The sequence below is a fragment of the Molothrus ater genome, chromosome 2, assembly GCF_012460135.2.
Source record: "Molothrus ater isolate BHLD 08-10-18 breed brown headed cowbird chromosome 2, BPBGC_Mater_1.1, whole genome shotgun sequence".
NCBI classification, from domain to species: Eukaryota; Metazoa; Chordata; class Aves; order Passeriformes; family Icteridae; genus Molothrus; species Molothrus ater.
Genome location: NC_050479.2, coordinates 13,715,711 through 13,741,950, shown reverse-complemented (window position 1 = coordinate 13,741,950; position 26,240 = coordinate 13,715,711). Strand labels below are relative to the sequence as shown.

At 39.1% G+C, this 26,240-nt stretch overlaps 1 protein-coding gene and 1 non-coding gene across 2 annotated transcripts in view; both read left to right on the top strand.

The window, feature by feature from the left end:
* POLA1 (DNA polymerase alpha 1, catalytic subunit) overlaps positions 1-26,240 on the top strand; it is a 185,327-nt gene that overhangs the window by 14,550 nt on the left and 144,537 nt on the right. Inside the window, 14 exon segments of the mRNA XM_036382543.1 lie at positions 4,827-4,901; positions 5,250-5,388; positions 6,447-6,604; positions 7,904-7,988; positions 8,773-8,834; positions 9,574-9,663; positions 11,242-11,358; positions 12,222-12,397; positions 12,808-12,937; positions 13,193-13,312; positions 14,386-14,482; positions 14,968-15,092; positions 16,852-17,001; positions 17,229-17,351. Coding sequence (XP_036238436.1) covers positions 4,827-4,901; positions 5,250-5,388; positions 6,447-6,604; positions 7,904-7,988; positions 8,773-8,834; positions 9,574-9,663; positions 11,242-11,358; positions 12,222-12,397; positions 12,808-12,937; positions 13,193-13,312; positions 14,386-14,482; positions 14,968-15,092; positions 16,852-17,001; positions 17,229-17,351 — 1,647 coding nt within the window.
* On the top strand, positions 14,674-14,804 carry LOC118693957 (small Cajal body-specific RNA 24). The gene has a single exon (XR_004981350.1). It is a non-coding gene; the product is annotated as a small Cajal body-specific RNA 24 (non-coding RNA).

Here is a 26,240-nt window from a genome sequence, read left to right as displayed (position 1 = left end):
ACCAGAGATGACTGTGAAAGAGCTTTAATTTTTTTTAGCTGGTAAAGTGAAGAATAGTGATAAGACCTGTTTGCTCTCTAGAAACATTAAAAGGGGATGAGCAGCTAGAGAGCTATTTAAAGGAGAGTTTTAGCAAAAGAGTGAATTTGTAATTTTTAATTCATGAATTAATTAGGCAGGATAGTTGGTGCAGGGAAGCTCTGAAATAACCTACCAGAATTGTTTGTGAACAGTAAGATTTCAAATTATTTTGAATTCTTAAGTAAACTGAGTTTTATTAAAAGGATAAAAGCTACCCAGCTTTATTTTTCTTGTGTAATTTTCAGTTAATTTTGGTAGTTACTGCATTCTGGGAGGGTGTAATGAGAACTGGAGACAGTAGGAAGGTATGGCAGTAGTAATATGGAAGGTAAGAGAAAGGACAGCATAGTAGTAGAGCAGGACTCTTAGTGGGGTCCTTGGAGGAGTATTCAAAGATAGTATTATGGTAACTCAGATATTCCAGATTGCACAAACTTGACTGTGAACAAGTGGCACCAAATCTGACCAGGCTTACGCCTCTGCAGCAGGGAGGCTTTGTGCTTTCTGCAAGATGATAATTGTAGAAGTAATTGGGTTGTCCCATTACTGTGCCCTCCTTTTCTTCTGTTCCCCCTGGGATACCTGAATTTGCCTGGTTATATACCTGACTCTGTTTTTCACAATCAACCTCCTTTTCATTGTACTCATACCACCAGAGACAAGGTGTTTTTACACAGCCCTTGCATCTGTGTGTCCATAGGGGTGTGCAGGGCTCTAAATTGAAATGGTTTGTGGCATTCACCTAAAGGAATGCTCCAAAGGAGCGATCTTCACCCAGTTGTGACTCTATGTGGTAAAGGGCTAACGTGCTTTAGAAGATCTCCCCTGCTCTGTGATGTGCAGCCAGTGGTTCAGTGCTGGGTTGTTGTTTTGACAGACTTCAAACAAATGGCTGTGCTGCTCAGGTGAGACTTGTGAGCAATGCATTCAGAGTAAGGTGAAGTCTCAGTGTTTGAATGGTACTGTGAAACTGATAACCACTCTTCTTCCATCATTAGCTGGAAATCAGGAAGGTTACTGACATCCCTGACAGTTCTTTTACTGACAGAGTTCTTTCTTTCAGAATATCCCTTTTTGTGATGATGTGGAGACACTGAGGCAGGTTGTTCTCTTGGCCTTGCCAGCACCCAACTTTGTCCCTTTGAACACACTTAAGCCCTATCATTTCCTGCTGCACCTGCTGCTAATTGTAGCTTCAATGGGTTGCACTGCTGCCAAGTTAGCAAGTCTTCACAAATCAATTTGAAAGCAGCCTTACTCCACTTAGGAACTTAGCAGCTAATCACTGCTGCTCATTTCTGCTCTCTGAAGGGCCACTTGAAGGGCAGATTATTCTGCAGCAAGCATTCATTCACTGAGTTATGACCAGACGCTGGTGTAATTGAGCTGAGCTCTGTGCAATAACGCAGATGAAACACTACAGCTGACTATTTTTATACTATGTTCATCTTAGTTTGCAACAAGAACTTGTTTGAAGCCTGAGAGGTTTTTATTAAAATTAAAAAAAGAGGAGGGGGAGCACCAGTGATAGGTGCTAAAAGCAGTGCATCTATTGCTTTTTTTTTTGCTATTGCCTTCTATTATGTCACAGCTCTGATCTGCTCCTGTTATGTGCTGCTGTGGCTCAGCAGTTCAGATCTACATTTACATGGTTAATTTGCAATGCTGATCTGGCTTCATAGTGGTGCTCTTCTGTCAAGTTATGTTACACTTGTGTTTCCATGAAACTGTTGTTGCCATAGGAGTTTCTGGATTTGTCTGCCTCCTATTTATAGCAGAGGTCTCTCTCCTCTCCTGCCTGGGCTTTGCAGCCTTACACCTGCAGTAGCACATGAGGTAACAAGCTTCCAACAGCACCTCTTGTAGCACCCTGAGGGAACTATTGCTGATGCTGTTAATTTAAGGAAAAAAAACCCCAGCCATCCAACCCCCAAACCGAATAACCTCAAGTTCGCCTAACTGTGCATGTATTTGTTAATTTTGAAATTTTATTCCCATTTATGGTGATTTTGTTTTTTCTTGTTGAACTTTCTCTAGTGGCATATTATGCTGAGTCTGGTATAGAAAGTGATGAACACAGTGCATTGTCCAGTGGGAAATGTGATTTTTAATTTAAGGTGCCTCTAGGAATTCCTGTAGTAAAGTAATGTGCTAGCATAGTTACAATAACAGTATGTAAAAGTGGTGCAGATGGTTTGTAAAGTACTACAGGGCAGAACACACATATGACATGGTAGAGTATGGCATTTCAGCACATGCTGCACAGGATATTGTAATAATTTGAAAAATAAAAGTAGTTATTCTTAGAAACTGACAAGCTGTGTTGTAGAAAATTGTTGTTGTTCTTGAGGAAAGCAGAAGTGATACTTAACTTCAGACTTCTTTAACTGTCTTAGTTAGAGATACATAAGCAAACTGGACTACTTTCTAGTGAAACCTAAGTCACTTAAAATGAAAAATACAGTAGTGTCACAGAAATGATCTGCTGTGAGCATGTGATAAAAGCTGGCAGATGGTTGGGAAATCATCTCTCCTGGGTTCCTCTCTGAAGTGCTGGTACACAAAAGCCTGCAGTGTAAAGGGAGGAGTTGTGTGCAGTTACAGGGACAAGTCTGGCTGGGATCACAGACATATGGTGGGGTAGGATGTGATTAAGGCAGGCTGGGATAGCAAGGAGGGGGAAGCCCTTTTGTGGATCAGGGCAGTGGGAATGCATGGAGCGCTGCCTGAAGGTGGGCAAAGAGCTGGTCAGGATTAGAGGATGGGCTTATGGAAGGGACATCATGATGGAGAAAGGAAAGCCAAATCCCACCTGGAGCTGGGTCTGGTGTGGGAAGCACAGACCCGTAGGAAAGGATGCTGCAGGTACAGGCAGACTAGGAGAAAAGTGCTGCTGACAGGGACAGGACATGTGGTGACAGAGGTCATGGAATAAGCTGTGGTACTGCATGTCTTCTTCACCTTGGTCTTCACTGCTTAGTCCAGCTTTTAGCAGTCTCTGATGGCCAAGAGACCAGAAGGAAAGCCTGAAGCAAAGAAGACTTGTCCTCAGAGGAGGAGGATCAGGTTAGGCACATTTAAACAAATTGGACAGATAAAGGCATGTGGGACCTGATGGAATGCACCCCTGTGTGCAGAGGGAGCTGGCCAATGTCAGAAGGTGCTTGGGAGTGTTTGGTGCAGATTCACAGAGGGAAAAAGATGCTTCACCAAGCTGGTAGCCTTCTGGGAAGAGATGGACTGCTTTGGTGGACAGGGGGGAGCAGTGACTGTTGTTTGTCTTGACTCCAGTAAGGCTGTCAGCGCTGCCTGCCATAGCATCCTCGCAGACAAATGATGGGGTGGGGGCTAATGAAGCAGGCAGAGGGGTGGGCTGAAAACCAGCTGCCCTACTGGGCTCAAAGTTGTGATCACTGGCACAAAATCCAGGTGGAGGCCAGTCCCTAGAGGTGCACCCCAAGGGTTGATACTGGATCCAGTCGTGCTGAGCATCCTGTTAATGCTTTGGGTGCTTGCATGGAGCCACACACAGAGCAAGTCTGCAGACAGTACAAAACCAGGAGAGGCTGATACACCAGATGGATGTGCTGTCAAAGAAATTTAGACAGGCTGGATATATCTTATGACCTACAAGAATCCATAAATACAAAACAAAGGAAGTGGTCCTGTATGAAGACTGGAATAGCCTCAGGCACTAGTAGATGATGGTGACTGACTGGCTGAAAGCAGCCTTGGAGGAAAGGATGTGCTCATCGTGGTACACACGAGGTTGGACAAGAGCCAACCATGTAGCCTTGGGGGACAAGGCTGCCATGGGCATTACCAGCAAGTGTCAAGAGCTGGTCCTTTCCCCTTTGCAGCCCTGGTGAGTACCTGGGGAGTGCTGTGTTCAGCTGAGCTCCTCTGTGTGAGGAACAATGTGTGCTACTGGAACAAATCCACAATAGGACCACAAAGATAGTTACAGGGCCTAGATCATCTTTCATGTGAGGAGAGGCTGAGAAACCTGGGACTGCTCAGCCTGCAGAAGAGAAAGTTCAAGGTGAGGCATTGGCAGTGGAAATCTTTTAATTGTTTATAAATTTTTGATGAGCATGAGTAAAGATGTCTGGCAGACCTCTTGCTGGTGCCCAATGGAGGACAAGAGCAACAGAGATACCGTTTGAAACACGTGAAATTTATCAGAACCTGAAACACTGCTTTACTGTAAGGGAGATCAAGCACTGGCACAGGTTGCCTAGAGAGGCTGTGGAGTCTCCATCCTTGGGGATATTCATATCTGGCTGGAGAGAACCCTGAGCAACCCACTGTGATCGACCCAGCTCTGAGCAGGCAGCTCGACTAGACAATGCCTGGAGTTCCCTTTCCATCTCAGCCATTCTGGGATTTTGCAGTGATCTGCAAGCACCAGTTCTCATGAGTATGTCTGAAAGCTGTGAATTTAAAGAATATTTTTGAGTTTGCCTAACTGCCAGGTGGTTTTTTTTGGTAGTGGTTAGTATACTTGCAAGTCAATTCTGTAGAAACTCTTGATGCTAAGAAAACATTTAGAGATTAAAAACAGACACTAAAATATTCTTAATGTCTTCAGCTGGTTGTAATGAGTTGCAGAATTGGTGGTAGATGATCAAGCCCATAATATTTGAAATGTATTTTTTGCCTAGTCTTTTTTTCTTTAGCTTTCTTATTGGACAGAATGAATATTCAATTGGGAGATACTGAAAATATACCTTTGTTTTGTATAGAAAGTGGAAAAATACTACGCTTTTGAGATTCCGGATGTACCAGCAAAATCTGAATATCTAGAAGTTAAATATTCAGTGAGTATAATTAATCTGATAAAATACCATACCTTGTTTTTTTATCTAATTAAGTTTACAGCGTGAGCAGTTTCTGTATTAAAGTGGTCATTGAACATTGTAGTCTTGGCTGATGTATCCAGTGAGGATGAAGAACTTAAACTTCAGTGTGTTTGTACATTACTGGCCTGATTTTTAAGTGGAGCCTATAGTGTGATTTCCTCAATTACAGAAAGGTATTGTGGGTTAGGGCTTTGCTTGTGGGGGATTAGGGTGATTTCGGTACTGAAGGTGCTGTCTGAATGTGGTTTGTCAACCTTGAAGACTTCTGTGGGGTGAAATGACTCCCTGCTCTCTGTTACCTGTTAGGCTGAATGCCCTCGGCTTCCCCAAGACCTGAAGGGACAAACATTCTCACATGTCTTTGGAACCAACACCTCTAGCCTGGAACTTCTCTTGATGAATCAGAAGATCAAAGGACCCTGCTGGCTGGAAATAAAAAATCCACGTATGGTGGTTTGCATGTGAAATACCTGGTTACCAGGAAACACATACAATTATAGATTGGGGGGGTAGGGGAAATTTCAATTGTACAGATGAATTATCATTTTGTACATTTACCTTGCAACTTACTGCTTTAATTTTCATTTTCTATAACCTTGCAACTTATTGGCTTAATTTTCATTACCTAGTACAAATTTTAAGTTATTCTTCCTTTTTTGGAGTGAGAAATATCTGTATAAAGTTGTGCACTGTACAGATGAGATTATAATTTTCAGTGCCTATGAGAGGGAACTGTGCAGTGCCTAGAAGCTGCTGTTGGATGACTACCCTAATGTCATGTATATGGAGCTAAACTTACTTGATTTGAAAATGTCTCATCTTTCTGCTCTTGATAACTAAGATTTGGGTTTTTTTCTGCAAATAGGTATTTTTGAGACCAAACGGCTGCTAGGTGGTTTTCTTTTGTTTGTGAATTAGGTTTTTATTTCTTTTTTCTGACACTTGGAAAAGTTTGTGGTGTGGAGCTGTTTTAGTTTTAAATCCTTTCTACCTCATGATTGGTGTGTAGCACTTAGAGGTGGTCATGCTGCTTTATTTTGGCTTAAAGGGTAAGAACCCTTTATTCAATGTGTGCTGCATATTCCCATGAACGTAGGGAGGTCGATCATACTGGACAAAAGCTGCATCTGTTGCTGCAGTCTCCTTGGGGCACTTCCAGTGCAGAACTGGCTGTATGAATGCTGACACCAGGGGGTTCTCCTCTCAGCAGCTCACTCAATCACTGACAGAACTGATACCAGTACAGATGACTCTGTGTAAAGCTTCCTGAAGTATTTTTTGGAATATGCAGATCCAAATCTTTTATTTGGTGTTGAAGAGCTCCTGCTGACTGGGAAGTCAGGGTCCAGAGAGTTACCAAAAATTGGGCAGGATTGGTGTGTGTATTGGACTATCCCACCAGGACAAAAGCATTTGAAAGATGTGCTCTGTGCAGCAGTGCCATCAGAGAAGCCTTGTCTGTGGTTCCCAGAAGCATGGAGGTGGTTTGTGTTGTTTCCTCAGAGCCTTCAAATCAGCCAGTCAGCTGGTGTAAAGTGGAGGCTGTGGCCATGAAGCCTGGCTTGGTGAATGTGGTTAAAGAGCTTTCTCCTCCTCCTCCTCTGGTGGTCATGTCCTTCAGCATGAAGACCATTCAGAACCCAAAGACTCACCAGAATGAGGTAAGTAATCTGCTCTCATTTTGGTTTGGTTTTGTTCTTTGGCATAATACTAACTAAATAAATAACTAAATAAACTAAAAGTTTCCTAAGCTTGGAAGATCCTCATAAAACATGTTTTAAATATATTTACTGTTGAAAAGTTTCTCTGCTCTGGGCTTTTCAAAGAAATTTTTACTGGGGTCACACTCTGGCCTAGGGGGCCTGCTTGGTAAGAATGTTTACTGTGACAGTGGATCCTATATATGTTTTCAAGCCTTCTGTTTTGTCTGTTGTGTCTCATAGTTATAAGTGAGACTGCCCCAGCACAGCTGTTAATGGATTAGTATTAATTAATTAACTAAGCTAGCGCTAATCATAGCTTATGGGTAAAATGACCAGGCTTTTCTGCTAGTAAAACTCATTTTAAAATGAGAATTTGGTATTGATCTTAGAGCACCTGCTATTCTGCTGTAAGATCTTTCCTCAGAAAGGAAGAGAGATGTAGGGGCCACTCTCAGTTGTGGACTGCAGGCCACAATGTGTTCTTAGGCACTTTTTTTTAACATAGCTCTCATTAATGGGAGAAGAGATTTAGTATTCACATATAGGATATATAACATTCAATTAGCCAGTTTTTTCTGGCTAATTGAATTGAAGACTAATAGGTTGGCAAATTTTTCAAGCAGAATTATTCCTCATGGTGAATCAAATTTTTTTTTGGTGGCGGTATGGAAAATAAGTGGTTTCTGACCAAAGTAATGGGACATACACAAGGTACCAACAGGACTCGGCTTGCCAAGATGCTTTAAAGCCTTTCTGCTTTATTTTCTGTTGGGTTTTCCTGATCAGTGTCTGGGGAGCCAGGCCAAGCAGTCAAAAGTCATTAAAGCTTCTGGCTTCCAAGCACTAAACCTCTTGGCTTCTTGGCAGTGTAGACTGCTTGCTTAGGGGCAGCCCTTCCTGAGGCAAGGCTTCTCTGCCCTGCTCACATCTCCCCTGCACTCCATGGGGAATCCTTTACATTGTGGGGTCTGGTCAGATTCAGAACAAAAACTGATAAAAGTAGAAGTTTTTCAAAATGAATTATTTTTTCTCTCAAATTTATAATCATTTACGAGCAAGTACTGTTTTATTTCCTTGAGGTCGATTGATAACTTTCTTCTTTTCAACTACTTGGAGTTAAAATAAGAAAGATCTGTTGGGGAAACAAGAGAATAGAGATGAGGAGCTCTTAAAAAAAGGATGGAAGAAATGAGTATGGATAGTAGTCATGCTTATTTGTGCTTATGAAGTTGTGTGTTCTATATCTCCTTGGTATAGGTTGTGGCTCTTGCAGCTCTGGTTCATCAGAAATTTCCTTTGGATAAGGCTCCACCTCAGCCTCCTTTTCAAACACATTTCTGTGGTATGTACTTGGAACAGCTTGAGTAGAAAAATTATTAATTCCATGTTTTTTCTTTTTTTGTTCTGTTTTGGGTTTTTGGTTGGGGGGGGTTTATATTAATTTATGTAAATTTTTATTTCTTTCTGTCACTGCAGCAATAATGGCCTAAATAGGCAACTGACAAAATTTCAACTCTCAGACAAGCTTTACTCCCTATTTTTAACTTCACTGGTTACTGACTTTTTATTGAAAACTTAGTTTAAAAAATCTTAATTTGAGATGATAAGCTTGCTCTATACAGATGCATGTAATTTTTATTGGTTGTATTCCATCTTTCTCATCAATTTAGACCATTTATTTACTGTCACTTTAATTATTTTTCTGTTCAGCTCTTCTGAACTGAATTATTTATAAACAAGTTTTCTTAGGGGACAAAGATCTTACATCAGTGTCTTTGCAGTAATATCAGCTAAACCTTGAAATTCAGACACTGACAGGAAGTGATGAAGTGTTGAATGCTTGTGAGAGGAAGCTCTTCAGGAGCTGTGGCCCATAGCTTTAATGTCCAGTGATAACATCAACTATGACTGATTCAGATTTGTTAATGCTTTAGTAATTTGGAATTTTAGTAATTACTTGGTTAATTTAATTACTAATTTAGTAATTACTTGGTTATCTTAAAGACAGTATTCACCTAAAGCTTCTGTTTCAGAATCAGAGGCCAGTTTTCTCAGCTCAATTTGTTGCTAATGGGGAGGGGAACGATTAGGAACTTGTATGTAAATACAAATACACTTTTTTGCAGCTGTTTCCAAACCGAGTGATTGCATTTTTCCTTATGACTTCAAAGAAGCCATTAGAAAGAAGGTAATTTCATTTTGTTACCCTTCTGATTGCAGTACGTTATAGAATATGAACTTTATGGTGCTTTTGATAAGTGGTGAAGAGAAATAGTCGAAGGAATGGAATGATTATTTAGTTAGTTTTCCACTCTGCAAACTTAAATCCAGGTATTTATTCTGTGTTGCTTGTAAAAAAGTGATGTGTGCTCTGTGTGATTCAGTATTGCTGCTAGTTGTGTTCTTAAAATAGAGGACTGTTAGGCAGGAGAGTTTGAAAGATTTTGCAAAGAGGCTAAAATTGTGATTAATTTTCATTATACCTGACTGTACTCATAGTAAACTGGGAGAATTTGTTTCTTCTTTTATTGGAGAGTAAAGTCTGTCAAAATTTAGGAGATGTTCTTTCTAAAGGGTAGTGGGAGAGCTGACAGAATAATAAAGTAACTTATTTTTGTTTTTCCTCTATTTCTGTGTGATCTTAAAGTCTGTGAGTGAAAGATGCATATGGAACATTTTCCTGGTGTGCTTGATTCTTATGAGGCTCTTAAAATACCACACCTGCATTCAAAAGCAGGAAGGGAAAAAGCCTCTGAGAAAAGCTTTCCAATGTCTATGGGAGTGAGGAAAAAAATCCTTGAATTACAGAAGGGAAAGCAGAACTCTGTGGTGCTTTGTTATTGTCTTGTAACTGGTAGGGGAGAGGAGATGCTTCCATTTTAAACTTATTGGGTCATTGAAATCAGGTGCTCTCTTGCTCCTTTTAGAATGCTAAAATAGAGATTGCTGCAACAGAGAGAACACTGCTGGGATTTTTCCTTGCGAAGATTCACAAAATTGACCCAGACGTTGTTGTGGTGAGTAGTTCTGAGACTTTGAGAGTTAAATTCAAGCATATTGTCAGTTGGTCAGCTTTGTTCTTTTTCTTTTGTCCCCTTAGAGGCTTTTTAATGCTTGTCTTAGACTGCCTTATGAATTGAGTTTGCTTATGAGACAGCAGGTACAGTTTGATACAAAGATGATACGGAATTTTCCCTGACAGCATTTTATACATACTATTATTTCCTATAATAGCTAAAATAGGCAGTATTTTCACAATACCTGAAACAAGTTAGAGGTTTTTTTCTTTACTCAGAAAGACAAAATACAACAAAAAACTCTGGTTTTCTAGAAAAATGGGAACTCTTGGTATACTTAAGATTCTGTTGCAGTTCAGATGCTCATATAATTTGTGTTTATGCTGTAAATCAAAATAACCATCTATACAAATCCATGAGATCTGAGAAAAATTTTGCAATAAGCATACTTATGTTTTCGACTGTTTCAGCAGCTGAGGGTTTATTGTAATCACTCCTTTTGGTTGTTTTTTTTTTTTTTGTTATGTTTAATTAATGTGGAGTACTAGCTTCCACATAATAAAATTCTGAAGACAATTTGAAGTTGGTTTTAAGTCTGAGGTTGATTACATACAACTTGTTAGATTATATGTATTTACCTAACTTCTGTAGGTAGATAGAAATAATTAAGTGATGGGAATATGATGAAATGAGCAGTAGTGCCTGATGTTTTCAGCTCACTGCAGCTGGTATCCAGTGTTGGCCTATGACCTAAGCTTCCTGGTGCCTATGGCAGGGAATCAGAAGAAGCACTGCAGCCAGTCGCTTAAAATTGAAGATGCCAAGAGCAGGGCAGGGGGTGTGAGAGCTGTCCTATCCTGAAAACAGCAGGGCTGTGTTAGTGCAGTTTAATTTTCACCTGGTTTAATTAGTGCTGTTGAAATGCTGCTCCTTTCTTAAGGAGCTGCTTCTCCAGCACAGTTTTGCACTGCACAGAGGGACCTGCTGGAGTGAACCTGCAGTTCCTGGTGGCTGGCTCATGTTCCCCAGGGCAGCATTTTGCTTTCAGCTGAGGCTACAGACCAGTGTCATCAATGTATTTAGCGCTGTTTAAAATATTGCTGGAGTGCTTTGATATGTAAATATTGCTTGCAAGGTCTTCTACCCAGGTTTAACAGCTGTTCCTGTTGCACCATCAAAGGAAAAAATTACAGTATTTTAGTGCCACTATTGTCACTTTCACAGGTGGAGAAGAAAGGAATTACTCTTAGAGTAAATTTATATGCTCTATGAAGAATGTTGTGGAATTTTCTGGAAACTTTAAATCCTTATCTCTGGTATCAAAGCATGAAGCTGTATTGTGTGTGCAATGAGCCAGTTACAGAGCTGATTTTGGTATTCTGCTGAACAGCATTGTTAGTGTTAAGACTAATGAGTTCTGTTGATGAACGTTCTCTTAGAAAGTGCTTTCTATAAGAGAGATAATGCCATCAATTAGTTGGAAAAAATCACAAAGGGCAAAGGAATACTGAGTGTGTGAAAGTAAGTCTTTCAATTTGCATTTGTTGTAACCTTTTTTGTTATTTTTTCTGCTTCAAGGGTCATAATATTTATGGATTTGATCTGGAAGTGCTGCTTCAAAGAATTAATTTGTGCAAAGTCCCTCACTGGTCCAAGATAGGTCGACTGAGGAGGTCTAATATGCCAAAGCTTGGGGTAATAAGATTGCTTAAGTCTTTTAAGGCCCTTTATGTTGCATGTGATTAAAAATGAATTAGTTTTTCTGAGGAATTGTAAATGTGACACTGATGTATTTTGACTGTTGGTCATGCTGAATTTTGTGGGTCCCAGATCAGAAATTATGAGTGTTTATGAGACTTTTATTACAGTAATAGGATAAACCGATTTTCAAGTTAGGCTAATTTAGTTTACTTATCTCAACTAGATGATTGTAATGACAGATTAATTGCAATAGTCTTTACTGTAACTGTCTTTGTCTGATGTAACTGTAAAATGAGAAAAAGCAATTTGGATTGATGGGTGAATCATCCCATAGAGAGCTGCTAAGCTAATAACTCTGTAGTTCTTATTACATATTTGTTTAGAGGATAATGTCTGAAGCTTGAAGTGCTGAACATGGCTTTGTTCTTGCCTGTTCCAGTCCTTGCTGGAGGCCAAGTTGGGTATTTCTGTGTGGTTTTGTGACTTTTTTATCCTGCTGTTATTACAAAAAGTATCCTTGGAAGAAAGACAAAATCCACCTCCAGGTTCTTGTTGGGGCTATTCTAATGATTGAAGGAAAAAAAAAAGCATGATAGTTTAAGGGTTAAGATGTAACCAGTAGTGAAAATTAAGTATCTATTTTTTAATATCTACATAGAGTGAAAGGTACCATGGATTCCTTTAGGGCATAATTCTAAGTCTTTATATTAGTGATATTTAATAGAGTTTTTGAGTACTTAGTGACCAGCTGACTTGACTGAGTCTTATAAACATACATTGTGGGTAGATGTTTTTTGTTAGTATTTGAATATTTCATTTTATTTGTGTTTTCTCCTCTCTTTATGTAATACATGAAGGGCCGAGGAGGTTTTGCTGAAAGGAATGCTGCCTGTGGTCGCATGATCTGTGATGTAGAAATTTCTGCTAAAGAACTGATTCGTTGCAAAAGTTACCATTTGTCTGAACTGGTCCATCAGATTTTGAAAACAGAGAAGGTAACAATTCTACCAGAGGAAATTCCAAATATGTACAGGTACGTTGCTGATTGGGAATTTTAATCCTTCTCTGGAGAGCAGAGGAGCTGATTCCCTGACATAAAATTTTACATTTTCTTACTCAATTCGTTGTGGGGATGCTGATGTAGCATACTGGGATTTGAAAAGTTAAATACTGTCTTAACATGATAAAATAATGTTTCAAGCTACTTGTGGTGGCTTATTATGTATCAGGCAAATTGATTTGTGGGAGCATTGGTGTAGGCACACTAACAGGAGATGCAAGCCTGAGTTTTGGGCTGGTTTTTCAATTACAAGACATTGCTATAAAATTAATCAGTCACATGTTACAGATACCATGTGTTCCATGCAGCACATAGGTCTAAAGCCTGCAGAGTACAAGGGGGATGGATTTTACTGTACTAGGCTGTGCCCCTTCTTTCCCCAGTGATTCTCCTCGCTTACTGTTCATGCTGGAAAACACCTGGACAGATGCCAAGTTCATTCTCCAGATCATGTGTGAGCTGAATGTTCTGCCACTGGCTCTTCAGATAACAAACATCTCTGGGAATGTCATGGTACATTTTTACTTTCTGCCCCTCTCCACTGTCCCCTCCAAACAGTTCCATGTTTTCTATGTTTGATTTACTGGGTTTAATTTCTAAACACTAATTTAGAATGCACAATGCTGTTAAATTTTTTGCCGTGAGGAGGAGAGCTCAATGTTCTAATCAAGCAATAATGTAAAACTTCCTTAAAAGTATCACATTTGAGTTTTGCTGTCTTGTGTTCTTTGTGCTTTGCTCTGAGTTCTCTTTTCACCCCCTCTTTAGTCGAGGACAATGATGGGTGGACGATCTGAACGTAATGAGTTCCTGCTGCTTCATGCCTTTCATGAGAAGGATTACATCGTGCCAGACAAACAAGTTTTCAAAAAGCCTCCACAGAAGCTGGTGGGTCCAGTTTTTCTCTTCCTAAAAATTTTTATTAAAAAAAAAAAAGGAAAAAACCATTCTTCCATCTTCTGCATGTTACTGTTCTGCGGGAACACAAGGAACCCCAAATGTAATTCAGATATAACTTAAGGGTACAGCATATGCTTAATTAAAACATTGGTTTTGTGTGCAATCCATAATGAGAGTGGGACAGTGTAACAGCTTTTCCATTGCAGTATAGATCTATAAAAACCTCAGTTGTTCTGTTAGTTGAAAATTAAAATAAGTTAAGTACTTGTCTGTGTGGGGAAACAGTAAAGAGGACAATCTGTGTTGTTTAATATTTGCATTTAGTTATTTTGATGAACAGTATTTCAAGAAAAATTTGTTATATGGATGAAATATCCAAAGATATTTAAAAAATTCCTTTGTCTAATACCACTGTAAATAATAATTATAGAAATATATAGATGTCAGTGAACAAATTAAAATTTGAGAAAGTATTTGTATTTCACGATATATTGCTTTTTAGTTTTGAATAAGGTCAACAGCAAACTTGAAAGCAATGATTTCTGTTGATTGTATTGTTGCATCAAAGTAGCACCGGAATTCTAAATGATTCAGAATAGAATTGAAGAATTCTTACTAAAACATATAAAATAACAGAATATTCTTTAGGTCAGTAGTAATGTTTTTGTTTTATTCAAGCCCAGCCATTCTGTTTGCAAAACCAACATTTTAATTGGGCAATCATACCACTTCTGGGTCATGAGTTGATTTTTTTCATAATGTGGACTTCTACAGCCAGTTGTAAAAGGCATTCTGGTGCCATGTTGAATGATTACAATACTTTAAAGTCTTTGTAATCTCTTGTTCGCAGTTTTTTTTTCCTGTCAGAATTGGTTTGAATGCTGTTTTGACATATAGAGAGCTTTAGTAAGGATCATGATGAAAACACCATATTTTGCATATATTTTAAAAGGAATTCTGCACTGGCTCCCAAATTTGTATTTGACTTGCCAAAAATAACTCCTCTAACATTACAGAAATCTTAGAGACTAGATAATGACTTTTTTAAATGCCATATGTAGGTGGATGAAGATGAAGATTTTGAAGATCAGAATAAATCAAAGATAGGGAAAAAGAAAGCAGCATATGCTGGGGGCTTAGTCTTGGAACCCAAAGTCGGTAAGATGTGGCAATTTTCTTTCTTCAATGAAGTTAGAGACAGGTAGGTTATATTAATACAGAGGGATTGCAGTGGGAACTCTGTGGTTGTGGGAGTTTGGTGTTGTTGCATACAATAAAATTCCCAACATTGATTGTGGAACTGCTTCTTTTGAGGGATTAGGACTGTACATTTATGTATAATTCTCTAATGGACACGTAAGTTTTCTTTCAGTTTCTCCTCTATGTGGGGAAAACTGTACAAGTGTCCTATAGCAACACAGAAGGTATCTGTTCAACTCTGGTGAGTTAATGGGGTTGGATCGTTCCACTTCTGACAGCTTTCTGTAAAGGGCAGTGCTGCATCTCAGCAGCTGTTTCAAGGGATTTAGATCATGGAAATGTGGTACAATGTATTACTGTCACTTAAATATTAATTGTGGAGTACTGTGAAGTCCTTTGGGAGACTGGAGTAATTATGACTTTTGTTTTAAACTCTGTTTTAGGTTTTTATGACAAGTTTATTTTGCTTCTCGACTTCAACAGCTTGTACCCATCGATTATTCAGGAGTTCAACATCTGCTTCACCACAGTGCAGAGACTGTCATCAGAAGCACAGAAAAGGGCAGAGGTTTGAGTGCTTTAACTTATGGCTTAATTACACTGTCTTAACTTCAGAGTGCTCTCTGTGAATCAGCTCCTTAAGAAACTGTTCTTTTTCACTGGTTTTTTTTTTGGTCCCCTTTCACACATAAAAAGTGATTCTTATTTAAAGATGTATATGTTAATTTGTGGGTTGGGACTTTTTTGAATATTTTGTGTCTGCTACCTTCCTTTCTGTAATGCTCTTACAGAATCTTGGTAAGTTCTCTTCCATCTATTCTTGGTATCCTCATGAAACAAGATTTTTGCTGAGCCTCTGTGACCCTTTTCAGCCACACATCCACCCTAGCAATTTCTGAGCCCTTTTACTGGTTTCATCCTAGCTTGACAGAGGCTTCCTGAAGTTAAGTTGCTATTTGTAAATTTATGCAGATATACCTGATTGAGGTAGGCAAAAGTCTCATGCTTTCTACAGGAAAGAATATGATTATGAGCTCAAGCCTTATTAGACGTCAGGAAAATTAAGTGTGTGGCTTGGGAGGGTGATGTTGTGACTGTGTGAGCTGTGGCACCAGCTTCACAAAAACTCATGATGTTTAAGCTATGTTAAACACAACTGAGAAACCTCCTGAAGGTACAGTTGGATGCACTGTTTTATAAGCAGCTGTGTTTGCTCTGGCTTATCCATGGCTGGAGATTCTCTTTTCCTCAGCTGTGCTGAAGCACTTGTTGGTGAGCTGTGTTGTAAACTGAAGCACTGAGCTGGTCAGGTCTAAAGGTTAAAGCAGAGGCTTTTATTTTTATCTGGTATCAGCTCACAGGTTGGAATTAGTTAGTCCTGTAGCAACTGAAATATGAACACAGTAGCAGAAATGAGGAGATAAGTATGTGGAGTTCTGGCAGTAAGTTCCTTCAAGTTGTCTTTGGATTTTCCCTGCTTTCTGAAGTGTGCTTCAACCTGAAGCAGCTAATTTTGATTTCTCTCACTGTATGATGTTTAATCAGGCTTTGGTGTAATTTCTTATTACAGTTCTCCTCAGACTGCTTTACTAAACTTCCCAACCTCACCGTGTCTGTATTGCCCTTCCTTTGCACATTTCTGTCACTTTCATTATGCTTGAAATACCTTTCCACTTTTGCTGTTTCTTTAGTCATGCTAAGAAGGTATGTCCTTTCTGCTGTGTTGTTTTGCTGTAATCAAGAGTTGCTTGGGGTGGAGTTTTTGTTCTACTTTTGTCAGTTCTTTCATTCAAAGTACCAGTTCCACAGAGCACATGCTCCTTTTGACAGGTCTGAACACCAAAAGTACTTACATGATGATAAATAATGGATGCATTTTTCAGCACAGAAAGAATTGCTCTGTGTGTCCTTTTCTTTGTATTTTTGTATTTATCTATATATACGCCTAAGAGTGAGAATGTGTATGTGTTATTTATTTCTCTGGATTTATATATATAAATAATGTATGTACATATGTATGTATATAAATTATAACACACACTCTGATAAAAACCAAAAACTTCCTGCTACTGGTCCATGCCTTCTTTGTGTTTCTCCAAGAGCGAAACAGACTTAGGCCCTGTCCCCCAGCAGGGGCAAAGTAATACAGTTAAACACTGCAAAAAACCCTCTCAATGCTTGTTCTAAACTGTGCTTTGGGTGTTCTGCAGGAATTGGCATACAAGCTGTAGAGTTTTGGGGTTTTTTCCCCACCAAGTTTTTCACTTAGTGCATTAAAATCTAATCTTCAATCAGTCAAATGATAAGCAGCGGTTATCATTTCACAGGTCGAAGAAGAGGAAGAAATTCCAGAGCTTCCAGACCCATCTCTGGAAATGGGAATTTTGCCTAAAGAAATCAGGAAACTGGTGGAGAGAAGACGCCAAGTTAAGCAGTTAATGAAACAGCCAGATTTAAATCCTGACCTCTATTTACAGGTGTGTTTTATAGGACTCCATTGATTTTTCCCACTCTCCCCTTAAGTGCCCTGATCAGCCTTGTAGAATAGAGATGATTAGTAGGGAGCAGTGATTGTAATGTGCTTTATTTGTAGCCCATCACTGCTGCAGACTATAAAAAAAGCTGTGAATGTAATTGTGAGCATTAAGTTCTGTTCCCTGATGGCTGTGGTTGGATCATTTTTTCTGGTTGTGTTTCTTTTCAGTATGATATCAGACAGAAAGCTTTGAAACTCACTGCTAACAGCATGTATGGCTGCCTGGGATTTTCCTACAGCAGATTCTATGCCAAGCCTTTGGCTGCTTTGGTGACACATAAAGGGAGAGAGGTAAGTCATTAAACAGGTTGTACACACATGTAAAAAGGCTGAATTTAAGCCACCTGCTTTTTTTTTTCATTGAATACAAGAATGGTTTTGTTCTTGAACCTGCTTTTGATTTGAGAACTCTTGAATTTATCTTTCTTGTGAAACTTTGGTTTCAGTGGGCCAGATTGTGATGATGACAGCAACAACAACAAAAAATCAAGGCTGCTTTCATTTACAATGAATGAAATTCAATTAATTTTCCATGAATTTGTAGTTCTGCTTGATGGGCTAGTCTTTGATTTGGTGGTATGCTTCAGCTTTGGATGAGCTTGCTTGTAGCCAGACTGTCCTGTGGCCTGAAACCCTAAAGTTTGTGATAGGGCAAGTTAATCATGGAGCCAGTGGATTATGTATCAGGGCTTATTTTTGGAAGCTCTTTGTTCCTCAAAATAAAGTTTCTCATTAGCCTCATATTTTATTGTAAGAGTTGCACTTGACTTTATAGGCAGAATTACTCTTGCTATTGGTTAGGATGGTGGCTCAATACAGACCACATCACTTTTGTCCCTGTGAGAAAAATAATCTTTAGTGATCCAAAACATACCACTGATATACATTCATTGTCTTAAAACATAGTGATGTTTGATATTAGTTCCTTATAAAAGAGGATACTGAGCAGGAGTCTGCAAAGGTGCCAGGAACAGTTGTGTCAGGATGGCTGGTCAGCCTTTTGTTGATCAGGGAGATGGATGAGGTCACATCCCTGCTGACAGGCTCGTCCTCCCTGTGATGTGAGGGCACACCCACTTCACAATTCCCAGCTCAATTGCATTGGGGTGTTTTATTTCTGGTAACACATCTTTGTTTTTAATTATCTTCCTATCTAAACAGTTCTCTAGAGAGAACACTGCATTTGTTGTGTTCCCAATTTATGTAAGCAGTTATGTTTAATCTTACACATCTGTTTAACTCAGAAGTAATTTCCAAGTTTGGTAACTGCAAATGTGCCTTGCAGCCATGTGAATTCAGAAGTTAGTATTTCCTTTAATAAGGTATTGTGCTTGTTGATGGAAGATTCAACCTCATGTTGTCTATGAGGCTGGCATGCAAACCAGCTTTTAAAAGTGATGAATTCTACTTTTTTCTTTAGTTTTTTTTGTAATGATCTCAATGTGTGATATGGACCACCTGCCACAAACCTGCTGTTCTATGGATACTTAAGCTTTTGCCCTCTGTTAAGATGGGAAATACTTGCTGTTTGCCCAGGGAGTTTATTCAGATTTGTCTGTAATGTATCAGCCATGAGATAACTATGTGAAATTCTGGTGTTCCTGCTTTATGTTCAGAGTGATGGTGAAATGGGGAAATCCTAAATAGGTGCTACAGAATGTGCTAGGGAGTAATTAGAGATGGTTTCTCTCACATAGCTGATCTCTGGTTGGAAAAGATTTCTTCCCTCTTACATTCTGGTGGTGCTGGACCTGTGCTGGCTTCTGCCAAGCCTTTGCACACATTTGAGTTATTGCCACAGCAGATGACATGAGGACACCTTAATTTTCTGGTTTTAATGTTTTTTTGTTTGTTTGTTTTAAGTTGAAATATCTGATCTGGAAAAACATTACTTTAAATTTTTATATTAGTTTTTCTGTTCATAGGTTTCCTCTTACCACTCAGTTCTAATATAAAAGAAGTAAATGTTAAGTATCTGGAGGTTTGGGTTCTCTGTGAGAAAAGGTTAATTAAAAAGTAACTGTTATGGAAAATTTATGGTCTAAATTTAAATAGCCTTTTCTGATCTGCAATTAAAACCTTTTTTTTATACTGTTGTCAAGGGCACCTGAGTAAATGCAGGTAGGCTTGTAGAAATCTAAGTGGGAAAAATATTGTGTGGGATGAAAACTGAACTTAATATTTGCACTAACACAATTACAGTTCAATCGTAAGTCTTAGCAGAATAATTGAAAGTGAGAAATATGTATTTCATGTTGAAGTTGTTAAAGCTCATCCTAGCATCAAGTTTTAATGTAGGTGAGAATGAGTTTTGATGAGTCCTGTAAATGGATGCTTTTCATCTGTGTGATTGACAACCTTTCCCCTGAAGCTGTGGGAAGATTCAAGCACTTGATGTGTAGCTGAGTACCACCTCTTCTGGACTCTTAACTTCTCTTTGTGGTTTGGAGATGCTGGTGCAGTGGAAGCAGTGGAGCTGCCATGGGGTTCCTTATGGAGACTAAAAATACTTGATTGCACATTGCTGTTATAAAAACTTGTGTGACTATATCAGTGAACTTCTGAACTAGATTAGTAGAACTTGGCATGTTGACTTCATTTTGATGGCAGAAGTATTAAATATGGTGTGGAAAAGTAATTTTTAAAAATAAGTCATATCATAGAAGTAGATGCTCCTTGGGGTCCCTTCAACCCAAACCATTCTACGATTCTGTGACAGTGTAATCCATGAAAGCTCAGGTCTCTTCAGTCAGCTGTAGAGAGATATGGACCAGCGCTTGATTTTTATTTTCCTTCAGGGAGGGAATAGAAATGTGACAAAGGCTTGCATCCCTGGCCAGGGGCAGGCTGGCTCCAGCAGAGTTGATCCTGTCTGTGTTCAGGAGCGCCTTGGAGGGGACAGTGCGATAGCGGCGGGCAGGGTTCGCTAGATGGCGATAGAGACCTGGAGATCCTTCAGCAATTAACACTTATTTTTGTCAAAGTGTTTAAACCTTGATTATCGGCTTTTCCGATCGGGTCTTCCTTGTTTTTCATTTGTGGGTAATCTTTAACAGGGCCATATCAATGTGAGCTTGTCAGAATTTAGGTGTCACAGGTAGACTGCTAAGTTCTGGCGTGTTTTGGAAGTAAAAAAGACAAGAATTTGCAGTGGAAGTGAGTTAAGAAACTATAGCTCAGATCTCTTTGACCTGTTTTGGCAAATGTAAATATTCTTCTTTTTTGACTGTAAGAAATGCCTCAGTTCAGCAAAATTTAAAAAATATTTAAAAATTCTACATTTGCAAGCCTTTGATCAGGAATTGGTTAGAGGGATTTCTGGACTTTGCCCTCCACCCCCCATGTTACTAAACCTTTGCCTGGACATTACTCTTGTTGTAACTATAGCAGTTGCTCGCATGGAAAAGTAATAGGAAAATATTTAATATATTTTTAGCTGTCCTTTAATGTAATTTAACAACTGGAAACAAGATGAGTCGGAGCTGTGCAAGCAGCCAGCTCTGCACCAGCAGGCACTGTGGGGTCATGCCGTTCCAGCCTCTCTAAAGGACAAGCCTTTTGATGAAGTGTCAGTTGTCTGGTTTCCTAAATGCAGGATGCCGTTTGCTGCAGGGTTCTCCTACAGAACAGCCAAGTTGTTGAGAGAATTTCACTGTAGACAGCTTGCTTGCTAATGGCTTTCACTCAGTGCTGAGGCCTTTTCCAGGTACTTGCTTTTTTTTCCATGTTGTTTTTTGCTGTTGCATATTTTTGCCCAAGCAGACTTGCCTTTGAAAGGAAAACAACACATTTGCTGTTTTCAGCAGTGCTGACAGGTAGACCTAGTGTTCAAATATGCGAACTAAAAGGGGGAAAGAGCCAATTGGGTTAATTCCAACTTTCTCATTCAGATCCTTTAGATACATTCTCAATTAATAATTAGTTTAAGGCCCTGGCAGTCAAAAGGAAAGGATAAAAGCATGTTATTGCTGCAGTCTGGGAGAAGAATGGATGAGGGAGGAGAAAAATGAAGTGGAGAAAGATGAGCTCATTTAAAAAAAATTAAGGGTAGGTAAGCAGGTTAATGGCCGTCTACTGTAATTATGATCTGTAAAGAAATCCAGGCATTTCTTTTTTTTCTAAAGTCTTGTTCATCCAGGGAAAATGATCATCAGCTGCTTTCTCTTGATTGCACCTAAAGCATTGGCTTTACAGTCTGCAAGGGTTGTCACGTGAATGAGGCAATTGACAGACTCCTGGTTTCTTCCATGTTGTACTGTGGGAGAAAGAGAATTGCTAAAAGAGGGAAAGGAGCCTCCTCATGTCTTGTTATAAGCATGCCATCCATATTTAAACAGGGAATGCAGCATCAATATAACAATTTTGGAAGGCATGGAACTTGATGGTGAAAGGCAAGGCAAAGAGTTTCTAATTGCTTTTAAATATGAAAATGGCAACCCAAAATCTTGGGAGAAATAATGCTAAATTGCTGCATTGTCCCAAAATGGGAACCATTGGGGTTAAATAATTTGCCACAGTTGTTAAATTTATCACTGTGTGTGCAACTGTGAGCTCGTGAAAAAGCTATGTATGTTACTCTGCATGCTGATATCCAAAACGAGTTGGAGTAGACAAGGAGAGGCTGCATACAGTCTGGAACTGTGAACTGGGTACCGAGTAGTAGAAAAATTATGGATAATCTTTACATTTGTTGAAATATTATTGGTAGTCAAGTGCAGGAGATGAAATTCTGTATTAGACCAGATGTCATCATCTCCAAGGAGAGGAAACGAAACATTCCAATTAAGAAGAATGGCCAGATTATTTTGGGTGAGGAGGCAATTAGTGAGAAGGGGAAAAAAATATATTTCTTATTTTATTTTGGATGGCATGTTGGGTTTTTTTCCCCTGTGGACAGAAAGGTTTTATTTAATGGATATTCACCAAGAAATGTTTAGGAAGATTGATCAGATTCAGATTGATTTTACAGCAAGTCAGATGAATAGAGAGACCTTTTTTCTTTCTTTTTTTTTTTTTACTGCTTATTTTAAGATTGTGCTATTACAAGAGGTGTGGTGCCTCTCACTTCCTGACTGCTGATTCCTGTGAATGGGTTAGAGCAATTGCATGGCCCCATGGTGAGTTGGATCAGCCTGGTGATCCGAGTTGAAAACTAACTCCAGAGGAAAACCAAATTGATTTCAGTTGGATCAATGGCTCAGTGACTCACTGTGTGCTCTGAGAGCTGGTGGAAAGCAGGAGGCTGGGAAGTGGGGGCAGGCCCAGTGTGAGATGTAAGGGGTCAGGCATGACCAGCCATTTTTCAGCTCATATCTGACTGTGAAACTGTGGGTTTACTGTTAACATGATAACACATGGAGGCTTTCTTTAGTTGTTGTTTTCCTTCTTTTGTACTTTTGATTTTTTTCTTATGGTTTCCTATCTTGTATTTTTTTTCTCTCCTGCCAAAAGACACAGATTTTTTCCTTGCATCATATCTTAACCTGGCTGACCAGGTAGCAAGAAGATTTCCTCACCCAGAAGTGTGGTAAAACTGAGAACCAGAGTAATGGGAAGAGCAAGGTCTCTGGAACATTTTCTGTATCTGAGCTGTAACAGTATATTAGAAGCTGTATGTGTTGGGTAGAGAGCTGGCACCTCAAGATTAGGGGAGGTAGAAATGTCTCACCCTATCCGGTGGTAACAGGAAAGACTCTCAGATGTTCAATAAATTATTGGGGAATGCACTTGAATCCTGCACCCTCCAAAGTCTGCCATGCTTCAGAATTACAAAAGAAATTCTTTAAACCTATCTAGAATACTGTGGGGATTAACAGAGATCCTTTATGGTTCTCTTGTAGAGGTTCCTTATTAAAAGGGAGACACAGGAGCACAGGTGCTTCACCATGAAGGTTGAGAGCTTGAGCAGTATCACACCACCATTGGTAAACTGCCTTGGTTCTGTCTGCAAACACATTTGTTTTCCAAACCCCCCTGTTAAGGTCAGAAGAATACAAATGCTAACTGCTGCTTTAATGTTTTTCTCCAGCCTGTATATTTGATAGCACTACATGTCTTTGCAGTATGCATTTTCTTAGTTCATTAGTAGCTTGCCCAAAAATCCTTGGGGTTTTGAGACTTCTGCAGAAGTTATTCTTTAGTATCTTATTGCCTCACTCATTTTCATCATGCATTTATCTTAAATTGAATGTTGGCTTGTTCCAGAAACCCTGGGCTTGGATACCTAGATGGCAATAAAGTTTTTGAAATAAAAGATACTTCAAACACGAGTTAAAAATAATTTTCATTTTCAAGCACTATTCCTAAGAGGATAGAAAAACAGTCTCACTGAAGTGTCTGTCTCCCATGAGACTTAAATAAATATTCATACTGTCCTTCAAAGATATGACACCTTGATCTCATTATCAAAAATGTTCATATATATATATATATATTTCCCGGGAATCTTGCCCACTGTGCAATAGCTGACTTTTTTCACCACAAATCATATTAGAAACTTTTAGTTCCATCCACAATGAAATGATCTGTTCTTTTTCTTCTTGGATAAATACTCATTTGAGCCTACTAGGTCTGTTCTTTTCGGGTAGTGGTTTCAGGATGGTGATGATCCTACTTAGACATATAGGAGGAGGCTGAAATCTGGGTTTCTTCACTCTGGATAAAATTTTTGAGGATGGAATTAACTGTGATCTTCAACAGCCTGAAAGGGGATGTCTAGAAGAAGCCAGACTCTTCCCAGAGTCTTGCATCAGGCAGGTCTAGCCCTGTCTGGGGCCAGAGGTTGGGTTCAATGATGTCCAGAGATCCCTTCAAACCAAAGTTGGTTTATAACCATCAGCTTAGAAGTTCTTGTAATTCTCATTGAGATTTATCACCAAAGTCAGCAAGATCCAACAGATGAAACTCATCATTTGAAGGGAAGAAAACTGGAAGAGTGAAGATACGTCAGCAGTGATACTTGTTCTTACCAGGCTGTTTTGGTTTCAGGGCTAAAAAGGTAATATTTGAGTACTTCAAATGCAGGTTTTGCTGTATAGATTAGGTGGTGTGGTCTCTTGCATGTTATGTCCTTTCACTGGGCCTGTGCCAGGATTCATTGGCTTAATTTAGAAGATAAGCATGAACAGCTTATGCTATTTTCAGCACCGAAATATACTTATGGGACAGATGAAAGAGTTTGTTAAGACCTTTATTTATCTGTGAAAGATGGACTGTATCTACTGCTGCAATTGCAATACTTTGTAAGGATATGGGAGATCTTGGTGGGCAGCATCAGGAATTCTGGTTGGAACAAGGGACTCTGGAGATGTAGGTGTAGTTTAACAAGCTGGGGCATACCTGATCTCTTAACACTAGCAAGGAAGGTTGTAAGTCAGGCATGCAGCCTAAGGTAATTTGTTCTGACTCCCTTTGAAGTAGAAGGAGAGCGGTGTCCAAGCTGGATGAAATAAATCCCCCAAATTTTGGAGCTTGATCAGTGATTGAGAGACACCAGCATTATGCTTACTCTCTGTTGTTTTTCCTTCCAGCAGTTATACATGATGTAATACAGGAGATGTTTGGGTTGTATTGTCTTTAGCTTCAGACTGTGCCTTTTATCAGATACAGGTAAGGTTTCAGAGAGAAGGATTAAATTATATATGTTGATATCTGCTTTGCAATTTGATATTAGTTTTTGCTAATTTGAACCACTAGGAATATTTGCTCCTTAAAACCCTATTTCAGCACCTGGAATAGTTAAAAAAATAGAATAAAAAATAATTAAAATACCCATTTCCCTTTGCCTTTCCTGTTAGTTCCTTCTTTGTTTTCATATGTTTTAACTGGCAGCCTTTAGAAAGAGCAAGAGCTTATCAAGCAGTGCTCATCAAAAATATGGAATGATGGGACATCATTTGAATCTTATTGCAGGATTTAGTACCTGACAGTCATTTCTCTGTGAGCTTGTGCTAGTCTTGGTAGTTACATGAGACTTTTAAAATTTGGATTCTGATGATTGATAAGCTGTGGTTTAAAAACAAAAAAAAGAGGCAAAAAATGTTAATGCTTTCTTTCCAATTATTTGCCTATTTCATGAAACAGAGCAGAAATTCCCATGTTTGAACTATTGGAAGTTACCAGAAAAGTAGGACAGTGTAATAATCTGCTTTAATGAAGTTCAGGCTCATTATTCCTGAAATGACTGGGTAACATAGAGGAGACCTTGAGGTAGAGACACTTTTTTTTTTTTTTTTTTTTAATCCAAGGAAAGTGAAACTGCAGAACAGTTGCCAGGAAGAGGGGCAGCCATTCTAAAGTAAGGGCTCTGTACTTGGGCTGCTTTGCCCTTCTGACTTCTTCTCTGTGCACTGCTGTTTAATTGGGCAATACCACACTTTGCACACTAAAAATTTCTTCCCTGTATTCTGTGATTTCAGTGCAAAAAACGTTTCCAGTGTGAACTTCAGTTTTCTTCCTTGATGCTTTTAATTTTTTCTGGAATGTTCAACTGTCGCAAGCTTTGTGCTGGAATTTGGAATTAGCAGGTGGAAGACTGGCATAAAAGCACAGGAATGCCTTAGTCCTGTGCTGGAGTGCATGCAGCCTCCTGGTTCATTTTGTCCTGGCTGGAATTTTACTTGTTGAATATAGAACTTCCTTGGTCATACCCTTTGATTTTTGGACAAACCAGATTTAAATCAATGACCAGTGTTTTAGTTTTCATGTGACTGTCTTAATTTCTTCCATTTCTTCCTCATCTCTCTCAGAACTCACTATCATCTTTGAACTTAGGTAAATACCATTATTGTATTTGCTCAGAAATCTTTTGGTTTCTTTAAATTGTAATTGCACCTCTGCATTGATGTTTAATATGTATGGTACCTGGGTTTTTTGGTTCAATGCATAGCTTCATATTTTTCAACTTTGAGTTAGAAGTGGTTCATCCTGGGGATAAAGGAAAATCAATGAGAAGCATGTACTTAGACTGAGAACCCCTGCAGAAAGCTTTGATTAGAGAAAAGCTTCAGATCTGACTCTTGCACACAATTGTCCATCAGGTCACGAGTCATTTTTATATGTACAACTGTGCCATGGTTGGTAGGGGTGGAAAGGGTCTGTTCCATCATCTGTTAGCAAAATGTGTACATAGTCCCTTCAGCACACACACACACACACCTCTTGGTGATTTTTGTTGTTGTT